The 14,563-nt window shown below is 37.0% G+C and overlaps 1 protein-coding gene across 1 annotated transcript in view; it reads left to right on the top strand.

The window, feature by feature from the left end:
- The window catches only part of LRP1B (LDL receptor related protein 1B), a gene marked incomplete at its 3' end in the record, with an annotated part of 741,532 nt that overhangs the window by 667,113 nt on the left and 59,856 nt on the right, over positions 1-14,563 (top strand). The window contains exons 68-76 of the mRNA XM_082001234.1: positions 1,805-1,911; positions 2,575-2,704; positions 3,779-3,885; positions 4,813-4,945; positions 8,065-8,187; positions 8,700-8,822; positions 9,081-9,218; positions 9,715-9,849; positions 11,055-11,174. Coding sequence (XP_081857360.1) covers positions 1,805-1,911; positions 2,575-2,704; positions 3,779-3,885; positions 4,813-4,945; positions 8,065-8,187; positions 8,700-8,822; positions 9,081-9,218; positions 9,715-9,849; positions 11,055-11,174 — 1,116 coding nt within the window. The remainder of the gene's footprint in view (positions 1-1,804; positions 1,912-2,574; positions 2,705-3,778; positions 3,886-4,812; positions 4,946-8,064; positions 8,188-8,699; positions 8,823-9,080; positions 9,219-9,714; positions 9,850-11,054; positions 11,175-14,563) is intronic.

The raw sequence follows: 14,563 nt of genomic DNA on the forward strand, positions 1-14,563 counted from the left end.
ATTTTCAAACAGGGTAATTTTGACTTTTTTTATGAAGTAAAGAAAAAAAAAAAAAGCAGCCGAAAGGTTCATTAAAACTATTTCTTTCTTGATTTTTTTTTTTAGTTTTATAAATCCAGAAGAAAATCTAAGTTCAGCTTTACCTTAGATCTGTGCAACTCACATCTTTTATATTTTTATGCTGGTATTTACAAAATTCTTTTCAATTGGAAGCCTCTAATTTTGTGGTTGCTTCCATTGATCACTATAGGATGTTTTTCAAAAGCGTTCATGCTTTCACCTTTCGTAACAAGCTAAAGGACCCTTTAGCTTTTCCCAGTCCGTTAGCGTCCATGGCTCTGCCGCTTCTATCTTTTTTTACCCTTCCTCCTTTGATTTAGTCAGTGTCATTTACCATTTGCCTGAACTTTTTTCCCCATCTGTCTGTTAAAAAACATCTTACCAGTTAATCCTTATTCTTAGTTTTACATTACTTACATAGCAAAATGTTTGCTGTGGTGGAAATAATCCCACAAATAATCCTTGTTTGCTTTTTCAGTCCTGCTTTCCCAAAGCTCTCTGACTGGCAAAGTCTAAGCTACTCTTAACTTCTGGTCAATCACCGTTGTTTAAACTAATGGTCCAGAGTCCAGACATTAACTTACTTTTTTCCAATGACTTTGTAATGGTCCTCATTTTCAGGAGGAAAGCAAATCGTATTCTCCGGGGGAATCTTCCACACTGGTGCCCCTTCCAGTGTTTTCGGGGCAGAAGTAGCTGTGCAGGCAGCAAAGTAAATAGGCTGAAACAGCCAATCTCACCATCTCTGGATTACTCCATCACCTCCTTCAGCCTGCTTATCCTGTTTGTTTTGCCTGTACCTTGAATTAATTTTGTGTCTACTTTTTCCCTTTATTGTGTCTACCTTTTGTAATGACTTTAGACCTCCCTGTGTTTTGTTTCTTCCCAGGGAGCAGAATTTATACCCATTTATCACAAAAATACCCATTTATCACAAAATATCCCACTTACCTTCCAACCTTTACTGTCTCCTATTCCTCTGTAAGCTCCTTAGATTCTTTTTATCTAACATCTTCCTTCTGTTTTCCCTAAAATTACCTGAAAATTCCATCCTTACCCTTATCTTTTTTTTTCTTTTCTGTATTCTATCATATTGACAGTAGTGGTGTTTTATGAAAGTGCACTGTTTGTTGACTTTTGCAACTCACTGTACTCTCATTCTGCTAAATATCTCTAACAATTTTGTAAGTATTTAAGTCCGTGAATTACTGTCATGCTTCCTCCCATAGTTAATTTCTGGAAAACTGAATTATTTTGCTTGAAACTCTAAACCTTACCTCTTAGGCATTCCATTTACCATCTCAGCACTGTTCCCTTGAATGCTTAGCACAGGGAAAGCTGACTCTTGACACACACATATATTAACAGGTAAGTGATAAATGGTATGCTATTGCGTGATTGAAAATCAAAGAACTGGTTAGTTCTAATTACATCAGATATTAACAGGTGCAAAATTAATTTCTAGTCTGTGGTACATATCTCACAAAACCTGTAATAACATGCATGCATTAAAATAAACAATATTTATGTAGTCAGCATCACATAATTTTCCAAATAGATTTGATAGATCTGAAATGAAAGTATTTTCATTACTATCTTACCATATGTAAATGAAGTTTAGTTACAAAATATTATAAAGTGGTTTTGACTTTATAGTCATTCATTCATTGACTGGGGGGGGTTATGTATAAAATATTTTATGGAAATGCTAATAAACCTAGGGTTGTTACTTTTCTTTTTTCAGAGCCTCAGACATGCACTTTGAAAGACTTACTTTGTGCGAATGGAGACTGTGTTTCAGCAAGATTCTGGTGTGATGGAGATTATGACTGTGCAGATGGCTCAGATGAGGTAGGCTTCTTCCAGGAAAAATATTTCTTTAGAAAATCAGTAGTTTTGTATTGTTGGACAATAGATTGCCACATACAAATATTTTTAAAAGCAGCAATGAGAATTCTACACATGAATGCATATCTGCATATACAAATGTCTTTACTAAATGAAAAATAAACCTATTGAAAAAGTTATCCTAAAAAGAGAGCATGCAAATAAAGTCAAATCATGTTTGATAATAGTCTACATATTTTTGGCCCAGCAATGATCTGGATCTCTTCCCATCCTGAATAGATTTTGTGTCCTGGTTGGGGAACCACTCTTTCTACGCACAGCAGTGGTTTGGTTTGATTTGATTTGTGGGGTTTTTGGGGAAAGCAATGTAGACTGTTTGTTGTGTAGCAGAAGGTCACTGGATAATGCTTTGCTGTTTTTCTGTTCTTTCCTGTCCCTTTTGTTCCTTCTCCTTTCTGCCAGTGCTGGACCTCAGATGCTTCCCACCTGCTTAGAGGGTGCAAGACACCTTTCATGAATATCTATAAATGTATTAGATTTCACAAGGCATTACTGTATTTCATAGCGTGGAGGAGTATAGACTGTAACTTCTTTGATTAGCTGTATGTTTACCAGTATTTATATTAAACTCTTGATCTCGTATATACATTGTTTTTATTGTACCAGAGGTATTGTGAAACGGGCTGTTCAAGAGACCAGTTCCAGTGTTCCAATGGTCAGTGCATATCAGCAAAATGGAAATGTGATGGTCATGAAGACTGCAAACTGGGGGATGATGAGAAAAATTGTGATCCAGGTATTGTTTTAAATAACGCTGAGAAATAAAACAGAATGGAGCAAGGAATAAATCAAAACAAAACAAGGAGAAAATAAATCAACAAACCAAGATTCCTTGTGCACTAGGAGTAGGAAGGAGTGCACAGAAATCTGAAATACTTTACTTTTGAATGTGTATCATTGTGTCTTCCTACTCATGTTTTGAAAAACCCACTTATGTACAGCTACGCAATATGAAGCTTGTCGGGGGGAATGGTATTTAATTCAATTATATTGAAATAGTATTTGATAATGTATAGGCAGCTTATAAAATTCTGCTCTGAAATGAGCAGTAATTCTAAGTAGTAGAATACTACTATACCACTAGTAATACTAAAGTGTGTCTGGGGATTTTTTGCTTTGTGGTATTATTTCAATTTTTACTAGTCCATAGGCAAAGGTTTTCTCTAGCAAATCATTGGGTTTGTTGTTATGGTTTTATTTCCTTACTACTGTCTTGGAAAATGTAGTTGTTTATTTCTGCAGGAATTTTGCTACATTTTTTGTAAGGAGCTTCTAGGCCACTGCAAATGACAGAAGCCTATGACAAAACTTCCCTGATTTCCAATGAGACAAAAATATCCATCTGTATTTCAAATAAAACTTACTAATATGCATTTATATGAATTGTAATAATGTATTCTTTCTAAACCCACAGTTTCTTATAAATATAGCTTATTAAATTATAAGCACTTACATAACTTTAGCTAAACCTTAAGCCCATTTTAAAGAATGCAATTTTTTTAATACTTGTTCTATGAATATGCGTATGTGTGTAATAACCATTGTTATCACGCACAAGGAAAACATAAAAAGAAATTTCTCAGTGATAAAACACAAATATCCATTCGCTATCGTTACACATTTTACTTAGGGTGCAACAGTTAAGTCCTGTCAAATATTTTGTTGTAGTTCATGAACATTTGGAAAAGCTCTGGTCAACTACAAATACATGTTTGCTCACTATGTTAAACAGATGAAAACTTTAAATTATAAAGAAATTTTATTTATAAATTGTCTTTTTCTTAATGCTAAAATATGTGTTTGTAACCAGCATCTCCAACCTGCTCTTCAAGTGAGTACGTGTGTGCAAGTGGAGGCTGTATTTCAGCGTCTTTGAAATGTAACGGGGAATATGACTGCGCGGATGGATCTGATGAGGTGGCTGACCAATTTCCATTGTTTTTCTTTTTACCTGCTGTCTGACATGAAATTTGTTAGCAGTTTTAGAACAGTAAATAATTAAAAGGGCAAATAGGGGTTTATTTTTTTTTTTTTTTTTTTCATCCATTGAACACTGTCAGATAACTTAGCCCTATGATTTTGGTTCCCTGGTAGTTACATTGCATTATGTTTGTTTGCTCTCTGGCCATCTTTTGGAGTAGAGAAATTTGTTTCTTCTAAGTCAAAACCTAAGCGTGGTTCTGGGGAAGTTTGCTTCTGGCACTGCTCTGTACTGTCAGTTTGGACAAGTTTGTGTCACAATTGGCTCCTTTTGTCCTCTAGATTCACCTGATACAATTCCAGCAGGCACCTCACCCTCTGTGGGCCTTCATGCCATGCTGCTCTTACATGTTCCATTGTTGGTATCTTTTTAAAAAATTGCCACCGGTATAAACAACTTCATGAAAAAAGACCAAAAATAATCCTCAGAGCCGTAAAGGTGCCAGTTAGAGCCTGAAGGATCCCTGAGCCAGATGCTACACGGTGCAGATAAAGACAATCCACTCTGGAGGTTTCTAGTCTTGATGAATGTGGCTACGAGCCAGCGCGCCTGAGCTGGCATCATGTCCAGGGTTGTTTCTTTTAGGGCAGTTGAGTTCAGAAACGTAAATGTAGCCATTGCTTCCATTGCTAATACTAAGCAACAAAAATAAGTAATACCAGAACATATGTAACGTGGTTACAATTTCACTTGCACTTAAGTAACTATTTAAATTGCACATTCCATTGTCAGGGACGACTTTATCGTATTAAATACTTAAGGCAATAAAAAACAGTGGTGGTAAATTTTGTTAGGTTTATACGTATTTAAGCGTGTTGGTTTTTTCATTCAATAATACTTCGTTCGTACCTATATTCACACAGATGGATTGTGTAGCAGAATGTAAAGAAGATCAGTTTCGATGCAAAAATAAGGCCTACTGTATCCCTGTCAGATGGCTTTGTGATGGGATCCATGACTGTGTGGATGGCAGTGATGAAGAAAACTGTGACCAAGGTGAAACAGCTTACTTTACTGGTTTTTATATTAACGCATGGTGTAAGTTAGTGGTAGCAGGGTCATTCTGAGTCATGAAATGAAAGCTCTGTGGCGTCTGTCGACAAAGACAGTATAGCAGCTTCACAAGCGATTTGCAGGACAAAGTACAACTTACATTGTTTATAACACAGGTCACTGTTCCTTCTCTGTGTTTCCTTCCCCAAGGACCAAAAGGTTGGTTTATTACTGGAAGCATATTCTGTCTCATCAAGGAAATCGGTAATAAGTCCAGTTAATTTACAGTTTTATAGGCAACAATAAATTACAAAGGCATGCGATATAATGAAAAATTGCTAAATAAGTCATCTTATGACCCCAGTTTTCTGTTTATTTCCATGGAGGTGAAATGTTGCAACTAACCAGAACCTATAAAGCTACATTTTGAATTCTCACTCTCGTTAGAGAGCAGAGCTATGCACATAAATTGATTCACATGAAGCTAAACACTATGCTCATGCTTTCATGCTCATGATTAAGCTTCCGAATATGTCTTTGAGAAATACATCTGTTGATCTAATTCTCATCGTTGCTGCTGATTTGTTTTTAACGGGACCTTGCTTCAGCTACCAGGCAGTGTCACTCTTCACAAAATTCTTAGGAGATGTAGTAATTCAATAACTGTGACAAACACAGAACTTCTCACTCAAGTTGAAGAGTTCTTTTTAAAAAGCAAAATTTTACTGAGCATTTTGTCAGCTTCTTGTTTTTTCCAGATTTTATTTCTTTCCATTTCTTTGGAGTGAGTAGTTCTGTGGGTTAGTCATCTACAATCACGTGACGTCTGTGTAATTTCAAAAGCATAATGCAGTACAATGAGTAATAATGATCAGAGATGAAGCAAGGACTTACGGAGTAAAATATCCTTCCTTTATTTTGTCATACGTCTATTAAGCAACACTTACCACTAGGGAAAAAAAAGAAGTTATATGGGGTGATTAAGTTTGAAAGAGAGACCAGAAAATGAAGAGAATGGGAAGAATGTTCCAGAGATGTTTAGATGTAAAGAGAAAAACATCACATTTGGAAGCGTTGAAGGATTAATTGTTTAAAGAAGACTGAGTTAACAAAGTTTTAAAAAACTTCTAGTCCATTTAAAAACTGCTTTTAAACTATCTGGGCTGTATCTCTTTGAAAAACAATGAAGTGTAAGTAAGTAATAACGTGCTTATTTTATCTGAAGCTCGCATTATTCTTTGGATGGAATAATGGAGCTTCTGTGAACTGCAGGTTGCTTATAATGCAATAAGAAGCCTTGTGCCTAGTTGGTTATTACTAGAATATTTTGTATTTATGTCACAATTATGATTTCTGTTATAGAAATCTATTCTGTAAAGGGATTATGACAGGCAGAGCAATCACATGAAACAAATGCCAGTTTATCTCACTGATAACTAATTTTTTCCTCTTTGGAAATCCAGCAAACACAAATGGAGTTTTATTCTACAGCATTCTAAAATAATCTTTGTAATATTTATCTATAGCCCACTGGGTATATTTATAAACATAGCTCTTTTCAATCTTATTATACAACTAGAATTATGGTTTTATTGTGATTACACACACAAGTATTTATATTCACGTCTTTCATCGTGAAGAATACTTGAATTTTATGTATTTTTCCTTGGATGATAATAAAGACTATTTCTGTTAATGTTCATAAGTTATATTTGCAATGAGAGTGAATTATATGTAGTAACATAGTGTGAGAGTTCCCAACATCCTCTTACATGGTAGGTATTTAATGCAAATTAATTTTCTGGAAAAAAAATGTAAACTGTTCTGAACCCTTTATAGTGAAAGCAAGCCTTCTGTTGATTTTGGTGGGGTGTGAATGGGGCAATGAATGAATAAGTAAAAAGCTGCTGGAGCCTGATCTAACTATTAGGATGGGTGTAATGCATTGAGGTAAGCCACAGTGAGAGGTTGGGTGTTATCAAATAAAATTTCATTGTTTCCTCCTCTGCAGGTACACAGCTTTATTTCTTTTGTACTTTACTCCTTTCAGGAAACTGAGAATACAGTTACCATAAAAATGTGTTATGTAGACAACTAATTTCATGAAGTTTCCGTAGCTTTGTTGGTTGGTAATGGTAAAATTTAGTTACAATTTTGAAAGAAAATGCCTTCTTATTGCTACATGTATTAAAACTGAATCCAACTTGAACCAATTTTTAAAGCTTGAGCACTCCAACTTAAAACATTTTCTCTCACCCTCTGTTCCATTTTGTTAGAAGATTCAGAGTTCAATCAATACTAAAGTTACATGGAAGAATTTGTTCTTGCTGCATCTGTGTTGAGTAAATATCCTAATGAGACATTTTGGAAGTTACAAAAAGGAAGAGGCTGTTAGAGGTCACCCAGTCTTATCTACTCTGTACCTACATGGCTAGATCTTCCCTAATTACAGTTTATAGTTGATGGGGATGTTACAAGCCTGGCCAAGCCCATTACTCCTCAGGAGAAGAAAAAGATGCTACCCCATGGCTAAGGGAATGCAATCACTTTGTCTCTTCTGAACGTGATGTTTGTCTCAGAGAGTGGGCATAGGAATAGGTGGAGGATTAGACGTTCATGTGAAACAACCCTGGACTGAAGTGGCCTTTCACAAGTTTGACCATATTTCTGTCTTCTGGTTTTTACCGTTGTCTGATAGCACACACTGATGTACCCAGCCGGGTCTTTTGTGAAAGGCAGCATCACTAAAGGAAGTTATAGACAGAAACATAGTTTAAGCATCTTCTGGCAAAATGCGAGGGGGACATGCCTAGCTGGTGAGTTGTCAGTGTCTCGCTTTGATAACTGCCCTTTCTAGTCAAACCAAATAGGTAATATCTAGCTAACAGCCATGAAAAGAAAGTGAAAGAAGTGTATGGTCAAGGAAGAGATTTTTAAATGAGTATTTTTCTTTGTGTCTCCAACCTTTTCATTTGGGATTTGATCATTTAGTTATGCTACGTTTGTCATTCTCTGCAGGTAGTGTGTGATAACTGATTGTACTGGTTTTATCAAGAATTGACATTGGTCCTTTTGTCTTTCTGTTTTCCTGGTTTTTTTCTGTCATCTTTTCATCCTCCCAGGGGGAAACATATGTAGAGCTGATGAATTTTTGTGCAACAATTCCCTCTGCAAACTACATTTTTGGGTTTGTGATGGCGAGGATGACTGTGGAGATAACTCTGATGAAGTTGCCGAAATGTGTGGTATGATGTTACATTTTTCAGTGCTTTTCATGTAGTAAAGCAAGAAATGACATGTAGCAGCATACATAAATAAATAAGGACATATGCATCTAAGTTTTCTTTGTTTTACTTTTAGAATATTAGCTTGAAATGTGGAATGTAGTTTTCTGTTCACGTAATTTCAGATAAGGTATCTGTGAGAAATTAATGTTTTCGTAGGAAATGCACAGATGGGAAAAAAATACTTCTATGTTGAAAAATTGATCATCATTAAACTTCCTACTTCCTTTGTTTTATTTCTGTCATATTTACTGATTCTCAAAAAGAAAGTGTAATTACCCTTATCACACAAAATGGTTTCATTCCCTAAATGAAGTGTTATTCCATTAGGTACCAGAAGTTAAAATCAAGCACCATTCACTTGTCAAGTACACCTGTGTTCCCATGCCTGCTTATTGCTTTGATAAGGAGATATTAAATAAGGTTCAAGAATATTAGCTGGGTAATAGTTGGCTCCTTTTTTTAATATACAGTTAAGTTTCCATGTCCTCCAACAAGGCCGTACAGATGTAGAAACAACAGGGTTTGTCTGCGACCTGAGCAAATTTGCAATGAGGTTGATGACTGTGGTGATAACTCGGATGAAGATCACTGCGGTAGGTGATATTACCTTTCAAGGCATTCAGATCAAAGAAAACAACTTGAAGGCAAACATTGTTACAGAGATCTGCTTGTCCTTCAGTAAAGCTTAACTGGAGGTTAGTAGATCAGAATTTGAAATTGAAAGAAATTAAGCTTGAAATAATTTCCAGTCGCGTAATGCTTCATGGCCATTCCCATTTGTATGTGTCTAAAATAATCTAAGAACCTTAAATACTGATTTATTTTTCTCTTATTAATTTGTAATTATATAGATAAAATCACATATAAAGCAAGACCATGTAAAAAAGATGAGTTTGCTTGTAATGATAAGAAATGTATTCCAATGGAGCTACAGTGCGATTGGTTTGATGATTGTGGAGATGGTTCAGATGAGCAAGACTGCAAAATAAGTGAGTTTGACAAGACATGTTTTTGTGATTGTAGCAGAAAAGAAATAATTAACTGAGACTTTCATCCATGCAAAACCTACTCAACAACACACAACTTTAAGTTATTTTTTTAGTTAAAAAAAAAAAGATAATTCTATTTGACATACCACAAGAAGGCAACAAATTTTATAGCAATTCAGGTTGTAGTAGTTTTTAGAGTAGTCCTTGAGTTTTTGAAGTAGTTGAGCTGTAAGTTGATTGTATTTTATTTCATATTTGCAACAAGATAGATTTTAGTATTAAATTCTTGATGTGAAATGAAGTATCTCAGTTAAATACTGTCAATTTATATGCATATGTAGATAAACACTGTGACGCCATCTGTTTGTTTAAAATTTACCTGATACCCTTTTAATGGAAAGGTGAATTTGTTATTTGTTGTTGTTATTTTAGATCTCATTTTTAACAGTTTAAACAAATCTATCAGCGTTTTTTTAGACATTTTGTTTATGTTTAGGTGTCACTGAATATACATGTGAAAATAATGTGAATCCTTGTGGAGATGATGCATACTGTAATCAAACACAAACATCCCTACTGTGTCAGTGTAAACCTGGATTTCAAAGAAACAGGAGGAATAGACAGTGTGAAGGTACAGATCTTTTCCATTATCCCTTGCTGTAAAGTAGTAGAAGTCATGGTAATGGGTTGATATAGGAAGGATGGAGGAATAGTATGAAAAAATCTTTCTAAGATATGTTGATTGCAGCGAGAGTAACATTAGTGATAATTGCAGAAGGCTTCTTTGTACTGTTGCAAGATATAGCAATGCTTACGAGTTCCTTTTGTTCATCTGCTTTGTTTCATGATTTTCCAAGCATAGTCCATTTTCTGTGTTGGAGAAGGAGATACATATCATATACTTTTTTCCTGCAGTGCAAAAACTGTTTCATAACTATGGGATTAAGAAATCAAGAAAAGAAACTGAAAGGATTTATAGGATGTAGATTTATGCGTTTTACCTGGAGAGGTTATCAAAGATAGGTTGTGAATGTTGAAAGGTTCAGGTCAGACCATTAAATGATTTTATAATTTAAGGGGCAAATGGGTGATTTAAGGTCTAGTAGATTATTAAACTGAACAATTGGGATTGGTGTTTAAATTGATATATGAGAATATTCTGAGATGCTTAAAACAATAAAGAAGCATAAAACAAAATTGAAATGAAAATAAACTGATTAAAAATAAAATTCCTTAGAAAATGTAGACTTAATGTATATGGTGCCACACTGTTCAGAAAAAACGTCATAGTTGTTATAATGAATGAGTTGATCAGAAAGATCAGATAAATCTACCTGCCCAAAGAATGGGCCGTGAATTCATTTTCTTACTGGTGAGCAGTATCTTACACAAAAATTGGAGATCGTTTCAGTGGGACAGACAAAGCGAATATATACTTGCATACAAAATCTTCCTTGTTTGGCTCTTAAGAAAAAGGTATACGCAGGAACTTTTCCAGTAAGGGATAATCATGTAGTTTTGACTGTACCAGAGGTAGGTATGTTGGAGATAATTGTAACCGACATTTTCATTCTCAAAGTTGATTTCAAACTGTAATGGTAATGGGTTGATATAGGAAGGATGGAGGAATAGTATGAAAAAATCTTTCTAAGATATGTTGATTGCAGCAAGAATAACATTAGTGATAATTGCAGAAGGCTTCTTTGTACTGTTGCAAGATATAGCAATGCTTACGAGTTCCTTTTGTTCATCTGCTTTGTTTCATGATTTTCCAAACATGTTAAATAATAGTGTATTAAACTATAGGCACATAAATGACAATTATTTTCCTCATAGATATCAATGAGTGTATGGTGTTTGGTGCCTGCTCCCAACACTGCAATAATATTAAGGGGTCATACAAATGCGCATGCGAGAAAAATTATAAGGAGAAGAATAACAGTTGCATAGCAAAAGGTAAGGCTATAAAAATCAAAATGGAGAGACAGTGCTAAGTCATTTATTATGTACATTGTTGGTAACACTAATGTGTTGCATACACAGTTTACTTTTAGATAAATATTTCTTGAATAGTGAGCGCACAGAAATTATTCACAGAACCACTCAGACTTACCTTTCATTTCAGTAAGCTGTAAATTCTTATTGCTTCCATGTAGATGAACATACTTAATATGATAGTCCATTTCCAACTCCAGCTTCCTCTATTTAAAAAAGTTATACACAAATAAGGAAAAGAGAGATTATATGTTAGCAAGCACGTTAGCATTCTGGTGAAGCTGTAGAAGCTTGAGAGAAGAATCAACGCTTTCATAGAAACATGTTTTAGAACTTTAGGAATAAATTAAGTAGTATTTGGAGTTAACGTGTTTTGCTTTGTCTTGTTGAGAAATCTTATAGAAGTCATTTAAGTGGAGTTTGTCGAAGTATAGTCACCTAAGAATATACTCCTCATATAAATCAGCTGCCTAGATCATGGTCCAGTGAAGGTAAATAAATATGCACACATAGATGTTATTTCTGTCTTTCATAAGGCAGAGGTATTGGACAAAATGGAGGTAATAGTTAATTCTATGTATTATGTAACTTTTAAATCATTTTAGAACTGAAACAAGCAATAGTCCAACTGCCTGAGTAAAGTTAACATAGTATTTATGGATCTGTATCTGAATAACTGAAAGTATGATCATAGCATCTCACCTGCAATTTAGTCAGATTTTGGTGTGAATTTGACTTACACCTACACTTGGAGTCTGTAGTGCAGAACGAGTGTTGAAGTTACAAGGTGTGGCTTCTTAGACATCTCTGTGTATATTTGGTGCACAGCTATGAGCAGTACCTGATTTGAACCCTATGGCCAGTAAGCGCATGTTGTGGACATATGTCCTAGAACCATAACAGATTTTATCACGTTATTTCCAGTTCTTCCTCCTTTGTAGCACAGAAGTCAGTAATGTAGGTACACCCATGCTGGGTAGTTAGATGGTGAACAGTTTCAAACATGCTTGTTCACATTTTCTTGAAGCAAATGTACCATGGGAAGATCATATTTATGAGTCATTAGTAATTTCCTCTATATGTAACATGGACTCCATCACAATTTAGCATCGTCTATTACTGAAGAAGCAGTCAGATTATGACATGGGAACAAACGAGGTTACTAATTGAGGATAGTGGCTTGTTATTATAGAAACACAGACATAATTCGTAGGGCTTATAATTTAAAAATCTGGGATTCATTATCCCACGTCTAAATTTTTCGCAAGAGCAATACAGTTAATATTTCCCTCATTCCTGCATTGATACTTGCTTTAATGGAACTCCTCTTTCTTGTATTTGGCAGGAGTGAGTGTCGTGGTTTAGCCCCAGCCAGCAACTAAGCACCACGCAGCCGCTCGCTCACTCCCCCACGGTGGCACGGGGGAGAGAATTGGAAGAGTAAAAGTGAGGAAACTCATGGTTTGAGATAAAGACAGTTTAATAAGTAAAGCAAAAGCTGCGCACGCAAGCAAAGCAAAACAAGGAATCCGTTCACCACTCCCCATGGGCAGGCAGGTGTTCAGCCATCTCCAGGGAAGCAGGGCTCCGTCACGCGTAATGGTTTCTTGGGAAGACAGACGCCATAACTCCGAACGTCCCTCCACCCCTTCCTTCTTCTTTGTCCCAGCTTTATATACTAAGCATGACGTTATATGGTATGGAATATCTCTTTGGCCAGCCTGGGTCAGCTGTCCCAGCTGTGTCCCCTCCCAGCTTCCCGTGCACCCCCAGCCTGCTCGCTGCAGGCCAGCATGAGAAGCTGGACTGTCCTTGACTACTTAGCAACAACTCAAAACATCAGCACCTTATCAACATTTTCTCATCCCAAATCCAAAACATAGCCTCACGCTAGCTTCTATGAAGAAAATTAACTCTACTCTGGCTGAAACCAGGACAGTGAGGAAACAAATTATTTTTGATACTTCATACACATAAGGTGGAAAAGTGTTGGACAGACATTATAAGTTGATTCTCTATTGATAAATATGATATAAATTGGAAAACTAAAAAATTGCAAATGCGTTCTAATGTATCCAGCAAATTTGAAGCTTTCTCAAAACTTAGAGAACAGATACCAGAGAGCATTTTGTTAGGAATAACATACTTTACAACATCTGAATCAAGATGGTAACTAGGTATCCATAAATATTACCCATTCACAGGTATCCATAAATGCTCACTACCTGGAATGAGGAGATAGAAGACACAACTGCACACGTTGTGTAGCAGCTTTGGTCCAGTTTGCCGCAGTCAATTTCAAAACTTCACTGCCTTCACTAAAGATAGGGTCATTCCATTTCTAATTGCCAATTAAGCAATTTAAAATAATGCTTATTGGCAACTGTGGACGTTGTCTACCTGGACTTTAGTAAAGCCTTTGACAGCGTCTCCCACAGCATTCTCCTGCAGAAACTGGCGGCTTGTGGCTTAGACAGGTTTACTCTTCGCTGGGTGAGGAACTGGCTGGATGGCCGAGCCCAGAGAGTTGTGGTGAACGGCGTTAAATCCGGCTGGCGGCCGGTCACAAGCGGTGTTCCCCAGGGCTCGGTTCTGGGGCCAGTCTTGTTCAGTATCTTTATAGATGATCTGGATGAGGGGATCGAGTGCTCCCTCAGTAAGTTTGCAGATGACACCAAGTTGGGTGGGAGTGTTGATCTGCTGGAGGGTAGGAGGGCTCTGCAGAGGGATCTGGACAGGCTGGATCGATGGGCAGAGGCCAACTGTATGAGATTTAATAAGGCCAAGTGCGGGGTCCTGCACTTTGGCCACAACAACCCCATGCAATGCTACAGGCTTGGGGAGGAGTGGCTGGAGAGCTGCCCGGCGGAAAGGGACCTAGGGGTGCTGGTTGACAGCCAGCGGAACATGAGCCGGCAGTGTGCCCAGGTGACCAAGAAGGCCAACAGCGTCCTGGCCTGTATCAGCAATAGCGTGGCCAGCAGGAGGAGGGAAGTGATTGTGCCCCTGTACTCGGCACTGGTGAGGCCGCACCTCGAATCCTGTGTTCAGTGTTGGGCCCCTCACGACAAGAAGGATGTTGAGGTGCTGGAGCGTGTCCAGAGAAGGGCAACGAAGCTGGTGAGGGGTCTGGAGCACAAGTCTTACGAGGAGCGGCTGAGGGAACTGGGGTTGTTTAGTCTGGAGAAGAGGCGGCTGAGGGGAGACCTTATCGCTCTCTACAACTACCTGAAAGGGGGTTGTGGTGATGAGGGTGTTGGTCTCTTCTCCCAAGTAACTAGCGATAGGACAAGAGGAAATGGCCTCAAGTTGTGCCAGGGGAGGTTTAGATTGGATATTAGGAAAAACTT

Source organism: Phaethon aethereus (genome assembly GCF_964289735.1).
Source record: "Phaethon aethereus genome assembly, chromosome: 6".
NCBI lineage: Eukaryota > Metazoa > Chordata > Aves > Phaethontiformes > Phaethontidae > Phaethon > Phaethon aethereus.